Here is a 25,164-nt window from a genome sequence, read left to right as displayed (position 1 = left end):
ATCATCAACATACTGATATCTACTGTTATCATTAACATACTGATATCTACCTCTATCATCAATATACTGATATCTACCTCTATCATCAACATACTGATATCTACTGTTATCATTAACATACTGATATCTACCTCTATCATTAACATACTGATATCTACCTCTATCATCAACATACTGATATCTACCTCTATCATCAGCATACTGATATCTACCTCTATCATTAACATACTGATATCTACCTCTATCATTAAAATACTGATATCTACCTCTATCATCAGCATACTGATATCTACCTCTATCATCAGCATACTGATATCTACCGCTATCATCAGCATACTGATATCTACCTCTATCATTAACATACTGATATCTACCTCTATCATTAACATACTGATATCTACCTCTATCATCAACATACTGATATCTACCTCTATCATCAACATACTGATATCTACCTCTATCATCAACATACTGATATCTACCTCTATCATTAACATACTGATATCTACCTCTATCATCAACATACTGATATCTACCTCTATCATCAACATACTGATATCTACCTCTATCATTAACATACTGATATCTACCTCTATCATCAACATACTGATATCTACCTCTATCATTAACATACTGATATCTACCTCTATCATCAGCATACTGATATCTACCTCTATCATCAACATACTGATATCTACCTCTATCATCAACATACCGATATCTACCTCTATCATTAAAATACTGATATCTACCTCTATCATCAGCATACTGATATCTACCTCTATCATTAACATACTGATATCTACCTCTATCATCAGCATACTGATATCTACCTCTATATGTATAGAACGATATCTACCTCTATCATCAACATACTGATATCTACCTCTATCATCAACATACTGATATCTACCTCTATCATCAGCATACTGATATCTACCTCTATCATCAACATACTGATATCTACCTCTATCATCAACATACTGATATCTACCTCTATCATCAGCATACTGATATCTACCTCTATCATCAGCATACTGATATCTACCTCTATCATCAACATACTGATATCTACCTCTATCATTAATATACTGATATCTACCTCTATCATCAATATACTGATATCTACCTCTATCATCAACATACTGATATCTACTGTTATCATTAACATACTGATATCTACCTCTATCATTAACATACTGATATCTACCTCTATCATTAACATACTGATATCTACCTCTATCATCAACATACCGATATCTACCTCTATCATTAACATACTGATATCTACCTCTATCATTATCATACTGATGTATACCTCTATCATCAGCATACTGATATCTACCTCTATCATTAACATACTGATATCTACCTCTATCATTAACATACTGATATCTACCTCTATCATTAAAATACTGATATCTACCTCTATCATCAGCATACTGATATCTACCTCTATCATCAGCATACTGATATCTACCTCTATCATCAACATACTGATATCTACTGTTATCATTAACATACTGATATCTACCTCTATCATCAATATACTGATATCTACCTCTATCATCAACATACTGATATCTACTGTTATCATTAACATACTGATATCTACCTCTATCATTAACATACTGATATCTACCTCTATCATTAACATACTGATATCTACCTCTATCATTAACATACTGATATCTACCTCTATCATCAACATACCGATATCTACCTCTATCATTAACATACTGATATCTACCTCTATCATTAACATACTGATATCTACCTCTATCATCAACATACTGATATCTACCTCTATCATCAGCATACTGATATCTACCTCTATCATTAACATACTGATATCTACCTCTATCATTAAAATACTGATATCTACCTCTATCATCAGCATACTGATATCTACCTCTATCATCAGCATACTGATATCTACCGCTATCATCAGCATACTGATATCTACCTCTATCATTAACATACTGATATCTACCTCTATCATTAACATACTGATATCTACCTCTATCATCAACATACTGATATCTACCTCTATCATCAACATACTGATATCTACCTCTATCATCAACATACTGATATCTACCTCTATCATTAACATACTGATATCTACCTCTATCATCAACATACTGATATCTACCTCTATCATCAACATACTGATATCTACCTCTATCATTAACATACTGATATCTACCTCTATCATCAACATACTGATATCTACCTCTATCATTAACATACTGATATCTACCTCTATCATCAGCATACTGATATCTACCTCTATCATCAACATACTGATATCTACCTCTATCATCAACATACCGATATCTACCTCTATCATTAAAATACTGATATCTACCTCTATCATCAGCATACTGATATCTACCTCTATCATTAACATACTGATATCTACCTCTATCATCAGCATACTGATATCTACCTCTATATGTATAGAACGATATCTACCTCTATCATCAACATACTGATATCTACCTCTATCATCAACATACTGATATCTACCTCTATCATCAGCATACTGATATCTACCTCTATCATCAGCATACTGATATCTACCTCTATCATCAACATACTGATATCTACCTCTATCATCAACATACTGATATCTACCTCTATCATCAGCATACTGATATCTACCTCTATCATCAGCATACTGATATCTACCTCTATCATCAACATACTGATATCTACCTCTATCATTAATATACTGATATCTACCTCTATCATCAATATACTGATATCTACCTCTATCATCAACATACTGATATCTACTGTTATCATTAACATACTGATATCTACCTCTATCATTAACATACTGATATCTACCTCTATCATCAACATACCGATATCTACCTCTATCATTAACATACTGATATCTACCTCTATCATTATCATACTGATGTATACCTCTATCATCAGCATACTGATATCTACCTCTATCATTAACATACTGATATCTACCTCTATCATTAACATACTGATATCTACCTCTATCATTAAAATACTGATATCTACCTCTATCATCAGCATACTGATATCTACCTCTATCATCAGCATACTGATATCTACCTCTATCATCAGCATACTGATATCTACCTCTATCATTAACATACTGATATCTACCTCTATCATTAACATACTGATATCTACCTCTATCATCAGCATACTGATATCTACCTCTATCATTAACATACTGATATCTACCTCTATCATCAGCATACTGATATCTACCTCTATCATCAGCATACTGATATCTACCTCTATCATCAACACTCAATATCAGGAAGGTGTTCTTAATGTTTATACCTGTATTTCCCCCTCAGATGATGACACCAGTCTACAGAAGGAGAACAGAGTCCTGAAGGAGCAGCTGTCTCAGACCAGGATGGACCGCGACCAGCTACTGGTCAAACAGTCCCAGCTCACAGACAGGGTAGGAACCATAGCATCATCACTGAACAGATCCAGCTCACAGACAGGGTAGGACCCATAGCATCATCACTGAACAGACCGCTTTCACAGACAGGGTAGGAACCATAGCATCATCACTGAACAGACCGCTCTCACAGACAGGGTAGAAACCATAGCATCATCACTGAACAGACCGCTCTCACAGACAGGGTAGGAACCATAGCATCATCACTGAACAGACCGCTCTCACAGACAGGGTAGGAACCATAGCATCATCACTGAACTGACCGCTTTCACAAACAGGGTAGGAACCATAGCATCATCACTGAACAGACCCAGCTCACAGACAGGGTAGGATCCATAGCATCATCACTGAACAGATCCAGCTCACAGACAGGGTAGGACCCATAGCATCATCACTGAACAGACCGCTTTCACAGACAGGGTAGGAACCATAGCATCATCACTGAACAGACCGCTCTCACAGACAGGGTAGGAACCATAGCATCATCACTGAACAGACCGCTCTCACAAACAGGGTAAGCTACAAGATTTACTCATGGGTTGCACGGCGGTCACATCAAATCATTGTTATGAACGTTCTATGGAGCTTTCAGTTCTGCCTCAGACACTTCTGCTTCAGGCACTTCTGCTCCAGACACTTCTTCTCCAGTCAGTTCTGCTCCAGGCACTTCTGCTCCAGGCACTTCTGCTCCAGGCACTTCTGCTCCAGTCAGTTCTGCTCCAGGCACTTCTGCTCCAGGCACTTCTGCTCCAGTCAGTTCTGCTCCAGTCAGTTCTGCTCCAGACACTTCTGCTTCAGTCACTTCTGCTTCAGCCACTTCTGCTTCAGTCACTTCTGCTTCAGTCACTTCTGCTCCAGTCACTTCTGCTCCAGTCAGTTCTGCTCCAGACAGTTCTGCTTCAGACAGTTCTGCTTCAGTCACTTCTGCTCCAGGCACTTCTGCTCCAGACAGTTCTGCTCCAGTCAGTTCTGCTCCAGACACTTCTGCTCCAGACACTTCTGCTCCAGACACTTCTGCTCCAGTCAGTTCTGCTCCAGACAGTTCTGCTTCAGACAGTTCTGCTTCAGTCACTTCTGCTCCAGGCACTTCTGCTCCAGACAGTTCTGCTCCAGTCAGTTCTGCTCCAGACACTTCTGCTCCAGACACTTCTGCTTCAGTCAGTTCTGCTCAAGTCATTTTCAAATAGGGCTAATTATGATTCTGTCTCAACTACACAATAGTGGAAATAAGATGGCGAACAACAGACATTAGTCCATGTGTTATTTTGGAGTGTGTTGATCTCCCCTAGATCATCTGTCTGTTTAGAACTAGAATCACAGGTCTTTCTATGTCATTTTATGTCTATGAGCTCACCACAAATACATACTTGTTGCTGTTTCGGTGAAGCGCCAGAACTGCAGAATGAAGATTGAATAACTTCAGTGCACTAGTGAAGACTGCATGGCATCCCATTCACAATTACTAACTACTCTACTGTTTTCAGGAAAGGGCTGTTTCTCTGAATTTTTTATTTTTTTTTATTTCACCTTTATTTAACCAGGTAGGCCATTTGAGAACAAGTTCTCATTTACAACTGCGACCTGGCCAAGATAAAGCAAAGCAGTGCGACATAAACAACAACACAGAGTTACACATGGAATAAACACGGGTACAGTCAATAACACAATATTAACATCTGTATACAGTGTGTGCAAATGAAGTAAGGAAGTAAGTCAATGAATAGGCCAATAGTAGCGAAGTAATTACAATTTAGCAATTAACACTGGAGTGATATATGTGTAAATGAGGATGTTCAAGTAGAAATACTGGTGTGCAAAAGAGCAGAAAAACAAAAAAACAAATATGGGGATGAGGTTGGTTGAATGGGCTTTTTACAGATGGGCTGTGTACAGCTGCGGCGATAGGTAAGCTGCTCTGACAGCTGATGCTTAAAGTTAGTGAGGGAGATATAAGTCTCCAATTTCAGTGATTTTTGCAATTCGTTCCAGTCATTGGCAGCAGAGAACTGGAAGGAGAGGCGGCCAAAGGAGGTGTTGGCTTTGGGGATGACCAGTGGAATATACCTGCTGGAGCGCATGCTATGGGTGGGTGTTGCTATGGTGACCAGTGAACTGAGATAAGGCGGAGCTTTACCTAGCAAAGACTTATAGATGACCTGGAGCCAGTGTAATCCCACTCTCTAGTTTAATTTAGTAGGTGAGACTAGACAAGCTAAACACTGCTAATAACGTGAGAGGTTCTTTGAGATTTTCCTTCTGTAGGAGGGATCTGGGATGCAGCCTTCCCTGTAGCTCAGTTGGTAGAGCATGGTGTTTGCAACACCAGGGTTGTGGGTTCGATTCCCACGGGGGGCCAGCACAGGAAAAAAATGTATGAAATTGTATGAAATGTATGCATTCACTACTGTAAGTCGCTCTGGATAAGAGCGTCTGCTAAATGACTAAAATGTAAATGTAAATGGATGGTTAGTGTTCGAACGCGTCCCAAATGCCACCCTATTCCCTATATAGCGCACTACTTTTGAACTAAGTCCATGTGTTAGGGAGAGAGAGAAGGAGAGAGTGCAAGAGAGAAGGAGAGAGTGCAAGAGAGAGACGGAGAGAAAGAGAGAGCGAATGACAGAAAGAAGGAAGGAAAGAGAGAAGGAGAGAGATAGACGGAGAGACGGAAAGAGACTGGGGAGAGAGAAGGGGAGAGAGAAGGAGAGAGAAGGAGAGAGAGAGAGACAGAGAGACGAAAGAGAGGAGGAGAGAAGGGGGGTTAGAAAGAGAGAGAAGGAGAGAGAAGGAGGGAGAGAGAAGGAGAGAGACGGAGAGAGAAGGAGAGAGAGAAGGGGAGATAGACGGAGGGAGAGACAGAGAGAGAGAGACAGAGAGAGAGATGGAGAGACGGAAAGAGAGAAGGGGAGAGAGAAGGAGAGCGAGAAGGGGAGAGAGAAGGAGAGCGAGAAGGGGAGAGAGAAGGGCCACATCCGGACGGCATCCCAAATGGCACCCTCTTCCCCCTGTAGTGCATTATTTTGTACCAGGGCGCTATGGGATTCCCTATGGGCCCTGGTCAAAAGTAGTGCACTAAATCAACAAGATGGCGCCGACAGTAACAGTCGTCCTGTTTCTAGATCCTAGCCATCTTTCCAGTATTGTTTTTTTTTTACATGAATTGCTCAGAATGTTTCTTGTATTATTACCTACAGCAATGAATAACTTTTGGATATTAGATTGGCGGTCACTCACCAGAAATCAGAGCAGAAATTCAGTTTCCCTGACCTGGATCTTTTTTTAACTTCCCGAGACAGCTCTATTCATCTCAGGGGCTGCATCAAAACGCTGACACCGGAGAAGAGGAATAAGTGGGGCCCTAGTCAGACTCGGTTGGCGTGCATACCATCTACTGCTTTCGAGTATATTACTCGCTAACGTTCAGCCCTTGGACAATAAAGTAGATGTGCTCATGGCCAGAATATCCTTCCAGAGAGACTTCAGAGACTGTAACATACTCTGTTTTAAGGAATCATCGCTCTCTCCGGATATATTGTCCCCATCCATTCAGCCAGTAGGGATCTCCGTCCATCGCTCGGACAGGAAGAAGGAACTCTCCGGGAAAAGGAAAGGTGGAGGGGTTTGTTTCATGATTAACAACTCGTGATTGTGGTAACGTACAGGAACTCAAGTCTTTTTTGTTCTCCCGATCTGGAATACCTCACCATCAAATGCTGACCGTATTACCTCCCGAGCTAAACCCTTCCGAATTTCTATCAACACATTTCCTGTTCTACACACGCATCACATACCCTGGATCATTTCTACTCTCAGGATGGCAACAAGGCCCTCCCTCTCCCTCCTTTCGGCAAATCAGATCACGCTCCCCACCACCTATAGGCAGAAACTTAACCCATAATAGTCTAAGCCCTGTCTAAGCCGGGGGATGGGGGGGTTCTACTGAGCCATATGGAATTATTTTAAGAAGGTCATACCAAATATCATTTAGTTATTAGATTTAGAATTTTATGACCCCTTGAAGTATCCCAAAAATATACAGTACCATTCAAAAGTTGGGACACACCTACTCATTCAAGGGTTTTTCTTTATTTTGTACTATTTTCTACGTTGTAGAATAATAGTGAAGACATCAGAACTTTGAAATAACACATGGAATCATGTAGTAACCAAAAAAGTGCAAAGAGAAATCATTACTCAGAAATCATCCATCATTACTTCAAGACATGAAGGTCAATCAATCTGGAAAATTTAACGTTTCTTCAAGTGCAAAAACCATCAAGTGCTATGATGAAACTGGCTCTCATGTGGACCGTCACAGGAAAGGAAGACCCAGAGTTACCTCTGCTGCAGAAGATAAGTTCATTAGAGTTAACTGAAACTCCGATTGCAGCCCAAATAAATGCTTCACAGAGTTTAAGTAACAGACTCATCTCAACACCAACTGTTCAGAGGAGACTGCGTGAGTCAGGCCTTCATGGTCGAATTGCTGAAAAGAAACCACTACTAAGAGACTTGCTTGGGCCAAGAAACACGAGCAATGGACATTAGACCGGTGGAAATCTGTCCTTTGGTCTGATGAGTCCACATTTTAGATTTTTGGTTTCAACGGTCGTGTCTTTGTGAGACGCAGAGTAGGTGAACGGATGATCTCTACATGTGTGGTTCCCACCGTGAAGCATGGAGGAGGAGGTATGATGGTGTTGGGGTTCTTTGCTGGTGACACTGTCTGTGATTCAAGGCACACTTAATCAGCATGGCTACCAGCAATATGCCATCCCATCTGGTTTGTGCTTAGTTAGTTGTTTTTCAACAGGACAATGACCCGACACACCTCCAGGCTGTGTAAGGGCTATTTGACCAAGGAGAATGATGGAGTGCTGCATCAGATGACCTGGCCTCCACAATCACCCGACCTCAACCCAATTGCAATGGTTTGGAATGAGTTGGATTAAAGGAAAAGCATCCAACAAGTGCTCAGCATATGTGGGAACTCCTTCAAGACTGTTGGAAAAACATTCCAGGTGACTACCTCAGGAAGCTTGATGAAAGAATACCAAGAGTGTGCAAAACTGTCATAAAGGCAAAGGGTGGCTACTTTGAAGAATCTCAAATATAAAATGTATTTTGATTTGTTTAACAGTTTTTTGGTTACTACATGATTCCATATGTGTTATTTCATCGTTTTGATGTCTTCACTATTATTCTACAATATAGAAAATAGGAAAACATTTAAAAAAACAATCAATGAGTACATGTGTCCAAACTTTTGACTGGTACTGCATAACTAAAAATGGTGGTAAAAAGAAAGGTTTGGCCTGACTGCTATTAGCCCATACAAACACATTGAATAGCAGATAGTCCCCAAAAAATATCTAAATGAAGTTTGTTCTGAAGTGTCTGGCCTACAGTATATCTGAGAGATTTAAAAACATATATTTTTTACTTGTATTTAACTTATATTTGGCAATAAACAGTCTAAGCTGGTGGGGTGTCTACTATTTTATTTATTTATCTAACCTTTATTTAACTCGGCAAATCAGTTTAAGAACAAATTCTTATTTACAATGATGGCCTACCAAGAGGCCAAAGGCCTCCTGCGGGGGCACGGGGGCTGGGATAAAACTTATTAATTTAGGACAAAACACACATCACGACAAGAGAGGCACCACAAAGCTACATAAAGAGAGACCAAAGACAACAAAACAGCATGGTAGCAACACAACATGACAACAACACGGTAGCAACACAACAACACAGCATGGTAGCAACACAACATGACAACAACACAGTAGCAACACAACATGACAACAACACGGTAGCAACACAACATGACAACAACATGGTAGCAACACAACATGACAACAACACGGTAGCAACACAACATGACAACACAGCATGGTAGCAACACAACATGACAACACAGCATGGTTGCAACACAACATGACAACACAGCATGGTAGCAACACAACATGACAACAACATGGTAGCAACACAACATGACAACACAGTGTGGTAGAAACACAATATGACAACAACACGGTAGCAACACAACATGACAACTAGCATGGTAGCAACACAACATGACAACACAGCGTGGTAGCAACACAACATGACAACAACATGGTAGCAACACAACATGACAACACAGCATGGTAGCAACACAACATGACAACACAGTGTGGTAGCAACACAACATGACAACACAGCATGGTAGCAACACAACATGACAACACAGCATGGTTGCAACACAACATGACAACACAGCATGGTAGCAACACACCATGGGTGTTGCTGTTAGGTGTGTGTATCGGAGGCGAAGTCAGGTGAAGGAGAGCAGAGTATAATGAACAAGTGCACTCTATTCTGGTCAAAATGAACGCACAAAAATAACATAAAATATGCCCAAAACACAGAACATAGACAAAAGTATAGCGCGTAAAAATATCCACAATATCCAAAACACTCCTGATGTGGAAATGCGATACCCTAGGAAGAAGCCGGCCTGCTGAAAAAACAGGCATTTCTCAGCCTTGACGTACAGGTCATGCTCCAACAGTCGTCTAAGTACCCTGCGTACCAAGGACACATGCTCGGCGCGTGTAGCGGAGTATATCAGAATGTCATCGATATACACCACTACACCCTGCCCGTGCAGGTCCCTGAAAATCTCGTCTACAAAGGATTGGAAAACTGATGGAGCATTCATCAACCCGTACGGCATGACTAAGTACTCATAATGCCCTGAGGTGCCCCTAAATGCTGTCTTCTACTCGTCTCCCTCCCGAATACGCACCAGGTTATACGCACTCCGGAGATCCAGTTTCGTGAAGAAGCGCCCCATGCATTGACTCAATCGCCGTGGCGATAAGAGGTAGCGGGTAACTGTACCTCACCGTGATTTGATTGAGACCTCGATAATCAATGCACGGGCGCAGACCTCCATCCTTCTTCTTCACAAAAAAGAAACTCGAGGAGGCGGGTGAAGTGGAGGACGGAATGTACCCCTGACGCAGGGATTCGGAGAAAAATGTCTCCATAGCCACCGTCTCCGCTTGCGACAGGGGATACACGTGACTCCTGGGAAGTACAGCGTCTACCAGGAGATTTATCGCACAATCCCCCCATCGATGGGGTGGTAGTTGAGTCACCTTCTTCTTACAGAAGACGAGAGCCAAATCGGCATATTCTGGGGGAATGCGCACGGTGGAGACCTGGTCTGGACTTTCCACCGTGGTAGCACCAACGGAAACCCCTACACACCTCCCCGAGCACTCTTGCGACCACCCCGTGAGAGCCCTCTGTTGCCAGGAAATGGTGGGGTTATGACGAGCCAACCAGGGAAGACCTAGTACCATGGGAAACGCAGGAGAGTCAATGAGAAAGAGACTGATTCTCTCATCGTGAACCCCCTGCGTCTCCATGGCCAGGGAGATGGTGGCCTCCCTGATTAGCCCGGACACTAAGGGTCGACTATCCAGTGCATGAACCGGAAAAGGTCTATCCACAGGAATAATGGGGATCCCTAAACTAAGAGCTAATGCTCTGTCAATAAAATTCCCAGCTGCGCCTGAATCGACCGGCGCCTTATGCTGGGAATACAGGGAGAACTTAGGGAAACAAACAGGTATAAACAAGTGGACAACAGAGGACTCTGGATGAGAGTGGTGCATACGCCAGAGTGCCCTGCCTGCTGCCTCGACTCCCAGAGGAACCAACCCGGCACCAACCGGCAGTGTGCCCTCTGCAGCCACAAATTGTGCACGTGAAGGCCCCTCCAGCCTCCCTACATGCAGCCCCTCCCAACTCCATGGGCAGTGGAGCGGGAGTGCTGGGAGATGGAACCGACAGAGCCCCCTCAGGACATCAACGGATGACCAGCAGGTTATCCAACCGGATGGACATATCCACCAGTTGGTCGAAGGTGGTGGTGGCATCCCTGCAGGCCAACTCCCGTCGGACGTCCTCACATAAGCTGCATTGATAGTGGTCGATGAGGGTCCTGTCGTTCCATCCTGCTCCGGCGGCCAAGGTCCGGAACTCCAGCGCGAAATCCTGTGCGCTCCTCGTCCCCTGCCTCAAATGGAAGAGTCGTTCACCCGCCGCTCTAACTTCGGGCGGATGGCCAAAGACGGCCTGGAAATGGCGGGTGAACTCCTCGAAGTGGTCTAACACCGCGTCTTCCTCTCCCCACACGGCGTTTGCCCACTCCAGCTCTCTCCCCGAGAGGCATGAGACGAGGGCGGATACACTCTCCCTTCCCGAGGCAGCTGGGTGAACGGTGGCCAGGTATAAGTCCAGTTGTAAAAGGAACCCCTGGCACTGTGCGGCCGTCCCATCATACTCCCTGGGAAGGGAAAGACGTATTCCACTGGAGCTGGATCCGGGCGGGACGGGTAGAGATAACCCCGGTTGAGCTGGTTGAGGCGCTGGAGAGACTTCCTGTCTCTCCCAGCGGTCCACTGTCTGGACAACGCGATCCATCATGGCACCGAGATGATGTATCATAGCCGCGTGTTACTGGACGCGTTCCTCGACTCCTCTAACCGGGGTACCTGCTCCTGCTGACTCCATGGTTGGTGTAGGATTCTGTTAGGCGTGTGTATCGGAGGCGAAGTCAGGTGCAGGAGAGCAGAGTGTAGTGAACAAGTGCACTTTATTCCGGTCAAAATGAACACACAAAAATAACGTAAAATGTGCCCAAAACATGGAACATAGACAAAAGTATAGCGCGTAAAAATATCCACAATATCCAAAACACGTAACAACAAACAATCCTACACAAAGACATGATGGGGAACAGAGGAATAAATACATATGAGTTGATTGGGGAATGAAAACCAGGTGTGCAGGGAACAAATGGATACATGAAAAATGGGTCGGCGATGGCTAGAAAGCCGGTGACGTTGAACGCCGCTCGAACAAGGAGAGGAGCCGACTTCGGCGGAAGTCGTGACAGTTGCAAAACGGCAGTTGTATGTGGAGGATGTGGGCTGCAGTAGATATCTTAGATAGGGGGGAGTGAGGCCTTGGAAGGTTTTATAAATAAGTATCAACCAGTAGGTCTTGTGTTGGGTATACAGAGATGACCAGTTTACAGAGGAATATAGAGTGCAGTGATGTTTCCTATGAGGAGCATTGGCGGCCGAATGGTAAAGAACATCTAGCCGCTCTAGAGTACCCTTACCTTGCCGATCTATAAATGATATCTCCTTAATCTAGCATGGGTAGGATGGTCATCTGAATCAGGGTTAGTTTGCCAGCTGGGGTGAAAGAGGAGTAATTACAATACAGGAAACCAAGTCTAGATTTAACCTTAGCCTGCAACTTGGATATGTGCCAAGAGAAGGACAGTGCACCGTCTAGCCATACTCCCAAGTACTTGTATGAGGTGACAACTTTAAGTTCTAAACCCTCCGAGGTAGTAATCACACCTGTGGGGAGAGGGGCATTGTTCTTACCAAACCACATGACCTTTGTTTTGGGGGAGTTCAGAACAAGGTTAAGGGCAGAGAAAGCTTGATGGACACTAAGAAAGCTTTGTTGTAGAGCGTTTAACACAAAATCCGGGGAGGGGCCAGCTGAGTATAAGACTGTATCATCTGCATATAAATGGATGAGTGAGCTTCCTACTGCCTGAGCTATGTTGTTGATGTACAGTAAATTGAGAAGAGCATGGGGCCTAGGATCCAGCCTTGGGGTACTCCTTTGGTGACAGGCAGTGGCTGAGACAGCAGATGTTCTGACTTTATTCACTGCACTCTTTGAGGTAGTTAGCAAACCACGCCAAAGACCCCTCAGAGACACCAATGTTCATTAGCAGACCCACAAGAATGGAATGGTCTACTGTATCAAAAGCTCTGGCCAAGTCAATAAAAATAGGAGCACAACGCTACTTAGAATCAAGGGCAATGGTGACATCAGTTTTAGGTAATAATCTTCTAGTGTTAACATGCAGAAAACCCAGGCTTTTACGAGAGCAGAAATCAGTGTTAAACCTCTCTAGGCTAGGTAGCGTCTCACCTGACCAACATCCAGTGAAAGTGCAGGGCGCCAAATTCAAACTACAGAATTGTAAATATTTAACATTCTTGAAAATACACATGCAATATGTCAAAATAAGCTTAACTTCCAACGTGTCAGATTTCAAAAAGGCTTTACGGTGAAAGCAAACCATGCGATTATCTGAGGACAGCACCTCATCATACACATGCATGACAAACATTTTTCAACCAGGGAGTTGTGAAACAAAAGTCAGAAATAAAGATATAATTAATGCCTTACCTTTGAAGATCTTCTTCTGTTGGCACTCCAATATGTCCCAGAAACATCACAAATGGTCCTTTTGTTCGATAAATTCCTTTGTTATATCCCCAAAATGTCAATTTATTTGGCGCGTTTGATTCAGAAATACACAGGTTCCAACTCGCCCATCATGACGACAAATTTTCTAATAAGTTACCTGTAAACTTGGTCCAAACATTTCAAACAACTTTTCTAATCCGACTTTAGGTATCCTAAAAAGTAAATAATCGATAAAATTTAAGACGGAATATACTGTGTTCAATAGCGGATAAAATGAATGTGGAGAGAGTTCCAGGTCGCGTGCACCAAACAAAAAAGTATACTTTGCTTGACCCTCATTCTGAATAGCCGTACTTCTTCATTTCTCTAAAGAAAAACATCAACCAATTTCTAATGACTGTTGACATCTAGTGGAAGCAATAGGAACTGCAACCAGTTTCATAAATCCAGTTTCCCATAGAAACCAGTTGAAAACACAGTGTACTCAACAACAAAAAATCTTGGATGGTTTGTCCTCAGGGTTTCGCCTGCCAAATAGTGCTGTTATACTCACAGACATTATTTTAACAGTTTTAGAAACTTTAGAGTGTTTTTTACCCAAATCTACCAATTATATGCATATCCTAGCTTCTGGGCCTGAGTAGCAGGCAGTTTACTTTGGGCACACTTTTCATCCGGATGTCAAAATACCGCTCCCTATCCCAAATAAGTTTTTTTTAACAAGCAGAAATCTGAGCTCAAGTCAGAATTGGATCTAGCAACAGTAGACAGGCCAGGATGTACATGCACATTTCCTGATATAATCAGCGGTAATATAATCAAGACACGGCAGAGGACAGGGAGAATTCTGCAGTGTTGATTTTTTATGACATTTGAATGTGCATCAGAGGACAACAAGATCATATTGTAACAGCAATTTTATCAGGTAACATGAATACAAAGCCGGCGAGAGGTTGGTTAGAATAGGATGGGAGGCCAAAAGTCTGTGTAACCAATAGAGAGTCAGAGTCCTGAGTGTGGGAACAAACATAGTCTGTCCCACGGTTGGGAAGTCGAGCAAGTTCATTGTCAACAATGTGTGCAGGAGACATGAGGCAAATAGCAAAAAGCACAATAAAAAAATATAATGACTTGGGGCTAGCCATTGTAAGTTCAAAGAGTCACTCGCCCCAACAAGATCATTTGAGAGAGTAGCTCTGAGATAAAATAAATAAATTGTAAGCCTATACTAGTTAATCACTTTTTATGTTCAAAATTGTGCACTCTCCTCAAACAATAGCATGGTATTCTTTCACTGTAATAGCTACTGTAAATTGGACAGTGTAGTTAGATTAACAAGAATTTAAGCTTTCTGCCAATATCAGATATGTCTATGTCCTGGGAAATGTTCTTGTTACTTACAACCTCATGCTAATCACATTAGCCTACGTTAGCTCAACCGTCCCATGGAAGGGACACCGATCCCAAATAAGTTTTAAAGCATTTATGAGTAAGCTCACATAATAAGCTTCACAAGTTAATTAGCGAAATCTCGGGAGAGAGGGGGGAGTGTGGCGGGGGTACCTGTACCAGACAGTCGGAGACAGGCCAGGGCGTACAGTGAGCAGATAGCCGGGTGGGATCCAAGCAGCAGTGTAGCAGGCATCGGGAGTAGGTGTCACACCAGCTTGTGAGAATCTTTTTTTTCAGGAGGCTGAGTAGGGCAGGAGGTGTTCAACCTTACCAGACAGGTGTGTGGGAGAGCAGATAAAAAAAACGTCCGAAACGAAAAGCTATGTTAAAAACCGTGGTAAAGTTGGCTTGTGTTTCGATATTCAATTCCATGTCGCCAGACATTCGGCCCTTCAAACTTCAAACGATTTCCTGACATTCAGATATTCTACTCGCAACAGACCGAAGACTGAACACACATTTACATCATTAGCAAAGACAAAGAGCAGGCAGGCCAGCGCGTGGGACTAACGTGGTCTAGTTTATCATGGAATTGCTATATGGATACTATAAGCTGTATGGAATTGTTTTCAGAAGAGATGGGATGGCTGGTCATTTTGGCAATGTTATTAAATTGTTGCGTGAGAGGGAGAAGAGAGAGAAGACATAAAGTTCTGTGTGGACTCTTTTGGCTTTATGAGTGGATTTCCTACCACATCGCCATTCTTTATGTATGAGTTTTTTCCGTATGATTCCAAGTTAAAGAAGACCCGTTTTGAGCTCCTTAGTAAGGGTTTGTTTAATCCACTTTAACCACGAAGGAATCCTCCCGAGTAAAAGATGTACTTTGTGGTCCTTTGTAGTCTTCCAGGAGATTATAGGTGAATCCGTTCTATGCAGTTATTCAATGCAGTAATTCAATAGAAAACAATCAGCTGACTCTAGACTTTGTTGATGCCAAAAAAGTTGAATTTCTTATCCTGTTTCAAAATGACTTGATCACAATTATCAGTAATTTATTAGCTACTCAAAAACAAAAGTTTATTCAAGAAAAATGCACATGAAAAAAAAAACAGTTAAAACGATAAAAATGCCCAAAAATATCGCAGAGGAATTGTCCTAGGCTGCCATAAGGGCGCCATGGCAACCACTCCAATCAATATATATATATATAGCATATTCACTGTATATTCATTATTACTGCACTGTTGGAGCTAGAAACACAAGCATTTCGCTGCACCTGCGATAACTTCTGCAAATCTGTGTACGCAACCAATAAACTTAGATTTTGATTTTTGATTTAATGTAGGGAATAGGGTCAACCCAGTCTCTTCCCAGCAGAGAAAACTGGAATTGGATAAACAAACACTGTGACAAGGTACTGTGTTTTTTCCTGCTTGATGCTCACCATCGGAAGACATTCTGAGAGAACAGGAACACTTAAATAGATGAATCTCAGCTAACTATTGGAAAACGCAAAAAACTAAAAAACAGGCACATTGTAATAGATTACAATTTAATTACTATTTAATTTGGCGAAGCAGAATATGTTTTAAATGTTTTCCATCCTAATTGAAACGTGGAGGGAAAATACTGTGTTTACGAATCAACAGAGTCAGGAGAGTGTTCATTGTGTATTTTCTCTCTCTCTCTGTGTGTGTGTGTGTGTATGTGTGTGTATGTGTGTGTGTGTGTGTGTATGTGTGTGTGTGTGTGTGTCTGTGTGTGTGTGTGTGTGTGTGTGTGTGTGTGTGTGTGTGTGTGTGTGTGTGTGTGTGTGTGTGTCAGCGTGTGTGTGTGTGTGTGTGTGTGTGTGTGTGTGTGTGTCTGTGTGTGTGTGTGTGTGTGTGTGTGTCAGCGTGCGTGTGTGTGTGTGTGTGTGTCTGTGTGTCTGTGTGTGTGTGTGTGTGTGTGTGTGTGTGTGTGTGTCAGTGTGCGTGTGTGTGTGTGTGTGTGTGTGTGTGTGTGTGTGTGTGTGTGTGTGTGTGTGTGTGTGTGTGTCTGTGTGTGTGTGTGTGTGTGTGTGTCAGTGTGCGTGTGTGTGTGTGTGTGTGTGTGTGTGTGTGTGTGTGTGTGTGTGTGTGTGTGTGTGTGTGTGTGTCAGCGTGTGTGCGGCTGTAAGAGTAAAGATCCATGAAGGCTTTCCTTGTGGTCTGTCCAGCCAGAATTAGACCCCCTGTGCGCTCTGAGCTCGGGGCCAGCGTCTCCCCCCTTCGCCTCTCCAACCCTCTTCCCCCACCCATCTAGGTGCTGCTGTTTTGGGGGGAAATTAGAAGGTCAATGGCATCCTCCCTGGAGTCCCTGGAAGAAAAAGCTGATTTTTCAGCATGGTACAAAGTGGTCGTTTGTGGTAACACTACTCTCATTCTGCTGCTCTACTCTGATGAACACTGTTTGACTTACTGCTGGAACTTATTATCAAAAACCTGAGCTATAAAGACATTTAAATTAGTTTGGCTTACAAATAGAATATTTTTATTTTTTGGGGGGGGGGACATATTTGGAAGGTGTGAAAAGCCAGAGAGACAGAGAGAGAGAGCGCGAGAGAGAGAGAGAGATAATTATTGTGTTCCATAAAAAGGTCCAGTCGCCAGGACCACAAATCCAAATTCCATCTAGACACCGTTAGAGAACACAAACAACTATACATACCTCGGCCTAAACATCAGCACCATAGGTAACTTCCACAAAGCTCTGAACGAGCTGAGAGACAAGGCAAGAAGGGCCTTCTATGCCATCAAAGGAACATAAAATTCGACATACCAATTATTGAATCAGTTATAGAACCCATTGCCCTTTATGGTTGTGAGGTCTGGGGTCCGCTCACCAACCAAGAATTCACAAAATGGGACAAACACCAAATTGAGACTCTGCATGCAATATTCTGCAAAAATATCCTCTGTGTACAACGTAAGAAACCAAATAATGCATGCAGTGCAGAATTAGGCTGATACCCACTCATTATCAAAATCCAGAAAAGAGCCGTTAAATTCTACAACCACCTAAATGGAATCGATTCCCAAACCTTCCATAACAAAGCCATCACCTACAGAGAGATGAACCTGGAGAAGAGTCCACTAAGCAAGCTGGTCCTGGGGCTCTGTTCACAAACACAAACAGGCCCCACGGAGCCCCAGGACAGCAACACAATTAGACCCAACCAAATCATGAGAAAACAAAAAGATAATTACTTGACACATGGGAAAGAATTAACAAAAAAACTGAGCAAACTAAACAGAGAGTAAACAGTGGCAGAATACCTGACCACTGTGACTGCCACAAACTTAAAGAAAGCTTTGACTATGTACAGACTCAGCGAGCATAGCCTTGCTATTGAGAAAGGCCGCTGAAGGCAGACCTGGCTTTCAAGAGAAGACAGCCTATGTGCACACTGCCCATAAAATTAGGTGGAAACTGAGCTACACTTCCTAACCTCCTGCCAAATGTTTGACAATATTAGAGACACATATTTCCCTCAGATTACACAGATACACAAAGAATTCAAAAACAAACCCAATTTTGATAAACTCACATATCTACTGGGTGAAATATCACAGTGTGCCATCACAGCAGCAAGATTTGTGTTTTCCTGTTGCCTCAAGAAAAGGGCAACCAATGATGAACAAACACCATTGTAAATACAACCCATATTTATGTTTATTTATAAAATAATGATGTCTAATCTTTTGGAACTTTTGCGAGTGTAATGTTCACTGTTCATTTTTGTTGTTTATTTCACTATTGTTTATTATCTAGTTTACTTGCTTTGGCAATATTATCAATTGTTTCCCATGCTAATAAATCCCTTAAATTGAATCAAGTTGAATTGAGAGAGAGAGAGAGAGAGAGAGTAAGAGACAGAGAGAGTGAGAGAGAGAGAGTGAGAGAAAGAGAGAGAGAGAGAGAGAGTGAGAGAGAGAGATAGCGAGAGAGAGAGGGTAAGAGAGAGTGAGAGTGAGAGAGAGTGAGAGATAGCGAGAGAGAGAGGGTAAGAGAGAGAGAGAGAGAGAGAGAGTGAGAGACAGTGAGAGAGAGAGTGAGAAAGAGTGCAGAGCATTAAATGCACTGGCCATTGAAAAGTAATCATGGAGAGGGTGAGGCCAGGCCACAGACAGACGGGCCTCACCCTGCAATTTACTGCAGTCATGCAAAATGAAAACGTTTGTGTACACAAAAGTCATACCACGATGGCCTTCAAGGAACTTCACTGGCCTTTATGCATATATCCTGATGCTGCTTTTATTGTAGCTGGGGATTTTAATTCGCGCAAAACTGAAAGCGTGGACCACTGCATTTAAGCACGGAAAGGTGACTGGGAATATGGCCGAATACAAACAGTGTAGTAATTCCCTCCGCAAGGCAATCAAACAAGCGAAACGTCAGTACAGACACAAAGTGGAGTCGCAATTCAACGGTTCAGACACAAGACGTATGTGGCAGGGTCTACAGACAATCACGTCACGGACACCGACGTCTTGCTTCCAGACAAACTAAACACTTTCTTTGCCCGCTTTGAGGATAGTACAGTGCCACCAACGCAGCCCGCTACCAGGGACTGTGCCCCCCCCCCCCCCCTCCTTCTCCGTGGCCAACGTGAGTAAGACATTTAAACGTTGCAGGCCCAGATGGCATCCCTAGCCGCATTCTCAGATTATGCGCAGACCAGCTGGCAGGTGTGTTTACGGACATATTCAATCTCGCCTTATCCCAGTCTGCTGTCCCCACATGCTTCAAGATGGCCACCATTGTTCCTGTACCCAAGAGAGCGAAGGTAACTGAGCTAAATGACTATCGCCCCGTAGCACTCACTTCTGTCATCATGAAGTGCTTTGAGAGACTAGTCAAGGACCATATCACCTCCACTCTACCTGATACCCTAGACCCACTTCATTTGCTTACCGCCCCAATAGGTCCACTGATGACGCAATCGCAATCCCACTGCACACTGCACACTGCCCTATCCCCATCTGGACAAGAGGAATACCTATGTAAGAATGCTGTTCATTGACTACAGCTCAGCATTCAACACCATAGTACCCTCCAAGCTCATCATTAAGCTCGGGGCCCTGGGTCTGAACCCCGCCCTGTTCAACTGGGTCCTGGACTTCCTGACAGGCCAACCCCAGGTGGTGAAGGTAGGAAACAACATCTCCACTTTGCTGATCGTCAACACTGGGGCCCCACAAGGGTGCATGCTCAGCCCCTCCTGTACTCCCTGTTCACCCATGACTGCGTGGCCACGCACCTCCAACTCAATCATCAAGATTACAGATGACACAACTGTAGTGGGCTTGATCACCAACAACAACGAGACAGCCTACAGGGAGGAGGTGAGGGCACTCGGAGTGTGGTGTCAGGAAAACAACCTCTCACTCAACGTCAACAAAACAAAGGAGATGATCGTGGACTTCAGGAAACAGCAGAGGGAGCACCCCCCTATCCACATCGAAGGGACAGCAGTGGAGAAAGTGGAAAGAATTAAGTTCCTCGGTGTACACATCACAGACAAACTGAAATGGTCCACCCACACAGACAGCGTGGCGAAGAAGACACCTCTTCAACCTCAGGAGGCTGAAGAAATTTGGCTTGTCACCTAAAACACACACTTTTACAGATGAACAATTGAGAGCATCCTGTCGGGCTTTATCACTGCCTGGTACGGCAACTGCTCCGCCCTCAACCGCAAGGCTCTCCAGAGGGTGGTGAGGTCTGCACTACGCATCACCGGGGACAAACTACCCTCCCTCCAGGACACCTACAGCACCCGATGTCACAGGAAGGCCAAAAAGATCATCAAGGACAACAACCACCCGAGCCACTGCCTGTTCACCTGGCAATCCTCCAGAAGGCGAGGTCAGTACAGGTGCATCAAAGCTGGAACCGAGAGACTGAAAAACAGCTTCTATCTCCAGGCCATCAGACTGTTAAACAGCCATCACTAACACAGAGAGGCTGCTGCCTACATACAGACTTGAAATCATTGGCCACTTTAGTAAATGGATCGCTAGTCACTTTAATAATGTCACTTTAATAATGTTTACATATCTTGCATTACTCATCTCATATATATATATATGCTGTATTTTATACCATCTACTGCATCTTGCCTATGCCGCTCTGTCATTGCTCAATAGGTATATTTTCTTATTCCATCCCTTTACATTGTGTGTATTAGGTAGTTGTTGGGGAATTGTTAGATTACATGTTAGATATTACATCACTGTCGCAACTAGAAGCACAAGCATTTCGCTACACTCGCAATAACATCTGCTAACCATGTGTATGTGACAAAAACAATTTGGTTTGATTTGCATTTGATTTGATTCCTGAGGAGTGTCACGAGAGTCAAGAACATCATTCACCAGCAGCAGCAGACCCTTGATGTCAGCTGCTTAGCTCTCTCCTCTCCTCTCCTCTCTTCTCCTCTTCTCCTCTCCTCTCTTCTCCTCTCTTCTCCTCTCCTCTCTTCTCTTCTCCTCTCTTCTCCTCTCCTCTCTTCTCCTCTCTTCTCCTCTCTTCTCTTCTCCTCTCTTCTCCCCTTCTCCTCTCTTCTCCTCTTCTCCTCTCCTCTCCTCTCTTCTCCTCTCCTCTCCTCTCCTCTCCTCTCCTCTCCTCTCCTCTCCTCTCCTCTCCTCTCCTCTCTTCTCTTCTCCTCTCCTCTCCTCTCCTCTCCTCTCTTCTCCCCTTCTCCTCTCTTCTCCTCTTCTCCTCTCCTCTCCTCTCTTCTCCTCTCCTCTCCTCTCCTCTCTTCTCTTCTCCTCTCCTCTCCTCTCCTCTCCTCTCCTATCCTCTTCTCTCCTCTCTTCTCCTCTCTTTTCCTCTCCCTGTCAGACTGTGTTTTTCCTACGTAGCGTGATCGTTTGGCAGTAGCCTCTGATGTTAATGCTGTGTGCTAATCAATGTCCTGGAGCAACATACCGGCCTAACTGACTGTGGTATGCAGCACGCAGAGCACACAGAGCAAGGGTGCATCCCAAGTGGCACCCTATTCCCTATATAGTGCACTACTGTTGACCAAGGCCCCATAGGGAGAGGGGGGGGGGGGGGGGGCATTTGGAACACGTTCTTTGCCTCAACACTTGTTTCTTACTTCACAGCCTGTATGTCCTGAAGGATCGCATATCACTGCATCATGTGATCCACCTAATTTATCATACCCGTTTAGACCCATGTCAAACACTGTGTTCTCAACTGTCTTTGATTAAAGCGAGCCTGCCAGTCATCCTGTGAATACGGAACAAATGGCTCCCTATTCCCCATATAGTGCACTACTTTTAGACCAGGGCCCCTTAGGGGCCTCAACCTGTATCTAACATGCATGTACATAAAGAGCACAAAATGTTTCTGAGTTTCCCTAACAAGCAGTTATTGAGGAACTGTGACTCTTACAGAAAACGTATTGAAACTGTCCAAATTATCCTTTCGTTTAATGCATTTCATACATGGGAATCTTCATGCATTACCATAATTAGGTATTGCCTAAACTATTAATTATTATACAAGAAGTGTATTTGTTTTTTTTTGTTTTTTAGTACTGGTATCAGACCACAGCAAGCTTATTGAAATAGTAGAGAGAAAGCAGAAGGGGAGAAAACATTTTTTCCCTCGTAATACTCATGGTTTTGTTTAGCACTGGGGTATTTCTCAAGAGATGGACTACGTAGCCTCCAGCTAGCTGTTAACATTAATTCCACCACAGCTCTCTAGATCCAATGGCCCATACCTCTGCTAAATTGTCCAAGACTAAAGACCGTACAAGACGTTGTCCAATTACTCTCGGTCGTTACTGAAGTCGTGAGTGAGTCTATGCCAGATGTAGAGCTTTCTTCCCCTTTGACCTCCTCCTCATCCTCCTCATCCTCCTCATCCTCCTCCTCCGTCAGGGGGAGTCTATGCCAGATGTGGACTTTTCTTCCTTTTTATATTGTATTTTTCATTTCTGTAATGAAGTCTGTATGTAGAGATGGTGAGAGCAGCCAGCGGATAGATAGTCTTTGATCAGGAGAGGGGTAGCATCTCCCCATTCTATCTCTCCCTTCTGTCTCTCCCTTCTATCTCTCCCTTCTGTCTCTCCCTTCTATCTCTCCCTTCTGTCTCTCCCTTCTATCTCTCCCTTCTAAAAAAGGAATAGGGGGTCATTTGTGACCGAGACGGTCTGTTGTGACGCCTGTAAACAGTCCCTGAACCAGGTGACCCCTGTAAACAGTCCCTGAACCAGGTGACCCCTGTAAACAGTCCCTGAACCAGGTGACTCCTGTAAACAGTCCCTAAACCAGGTGACCCCTGTAAACAGTCCCTGAACCAGATGACCCCTGTAAACAGTCCCTGAACCATATGACCCCTGTAAACAATCCCTGAACCAGATGACCCCTGTAAACAGTCCCTGAACCAGATGACCCCTGTAAACAGTCCCTGAACCAGATGACCCCTGTAAACAGTCCCTGAACCAGATGACCCCTGTAAATAATCCCTGAACCAGATGACCCCTGTAAACAGTCCCTGAACCAGATGACCCCTGTAAACAGTCCCTGAACCAGATGACCCCTGTAAACAATCCCTGAACCAGATGACCCCTGTAAACAGTCCCTGAACCAGATGACCCCTGTAAACAGTCCCTGAACCAGGTGACCCCTGTAAACAGTCCCTGAACCAGGTGACCCCTGTAAACAGTCCCTGAACCAGGTGACCCCTGGCACAGTCAGCAGAGCTGGAGCGCACACACTCACGCACAGACACATACACTCACACACACACACTCACACACAGACACTCACACACAGACACATACACTCACACACAGACACAGACACAGACACAGACACATACACTCACACACAGACACATACACTCACACACAGACACATACACTCACACACAGACACACACACACACACACAGTTAGCAGAGCTGGAGCGTCTCAGGAGACCAGAGAATGAGTCTATGTGAACTCTGACCCCTCTGTGTTGATGTTGGAGAGCTGCCAGCAGGCCGTCTCTGTTTCTCAGGCAGGCCAGGCAGAAAGGAGAGGCTGTTAGTGTGTGTGTGTGTGTGTGTGTGTGTGTGTGTGTGTGTGTGTGTGTGTGTGTGTGTGTGTGTGTGTGTGTGTGTGTGTGTGTGTGTGTGTGTGTGTGTGTGTGTGTGTGTGTGTGTGTGTGTGTGCAGCGTGTGTATATTTAGCATTGCCAGCATTTCTGGACAAAGCTTTACAGAAGGAAATCTTTTCTCTGCATTTTTTTTTGTGCTTCCAGAATGTCAATTGTGTTAACAATCACAATCAAACAGATGGTATATGCACTTCTATTAGTAGAATATGGTCTGATTCTCACAAAACATAACTTTACTGTTTGAAACTACTGAAATATAGAATTTAAAGTCTTCAACTTTCTGGAGACTTTTGACGTAACCTTTATTTAACCAGGCAATTCAGTTAATTAAGAACAAATTCTTATTTTCAATGACGGCCTACAGGGGAACAGTGGGTTAATTGCCTTGTTCCGGGGCAGAATGACAGATTTTTACCTTGTTAGCTCAGGGATTCAAACGCTCTAACCACTAGTTCTTTGCCGTTGTAGGCTACTGAAAACCTGCATTTGATGCAAATCGATTTGTGCAACTTGTGTAGCCTTACCTGGAGCTCGCAAACAGATTTAATAAATAGCCTATAGCCAGTTTTTTGCTGGTGTAGCCTTCTGTTACTATGCAGTTATTAATGGCATGTCATTGTGATCATGGTCGCAATTGCCGTTCAGCTGTTGTCCTGCATTAGATTGACGGTAACAGTCAGTCAGATTAGGCTACAGGTAAAAAAATGTTTTTTTTTTTTTTTAAACACTGTTTGCAAGTTTATTCAGTTAATATCCAAATATTCATATTTGATTCAGTGATTGAAATTACAATCTCACCCTGTAACGGGCGTCGTAAGGATTAGACCAAGGTGCAGCGGGAATGTGTATACTCATCTTCTT

At 43.5% G+C, this 25,164-nt stretch overlaps 1 protein-coding gene across 1 annotated transcript in view; it reads left to right on the top strand.

The window, feature by feature from the left end:
* crocc2 (ciliary rootlet coiled-coil, rootletin family member 2) overlaps positions 1-25,164 on the top strand; it is a 157,023-nt gene that overhangs the window by 2,391 nt on the left and 129,468 nt on the right. Inside the window, exon 3 of the mRNA XM_029697372.1 lies at positions 3,354-3,463. Within this exon, the coding sequence (XP_029553232.1) occupies positions 3,354-3,463 (110 nt within the window). The remainder of the gene's footprint in view (positions 1-3,353; positions 3,464-25,164) is intronic.

Source organism: Salmo trutta, chromosome 17, assembly GCF_901001165.1.
Source record: "Salmo trutta chromosome 17, fSalTru1.1, whole genome shotgun sequence".
In the NCBI taxonomy this organism is placed as follows: Eukaryota; Metazoa; Chordata; class Actinopteri; order Salmoniformes; family Salmonidae; genus Salmo; species Salmo trutta.
The sequence above is the reverse complement of the archived record's forward strand: the minus strand, read 5'-3'. Positions and strand labels throughout refer to the sequence as shown.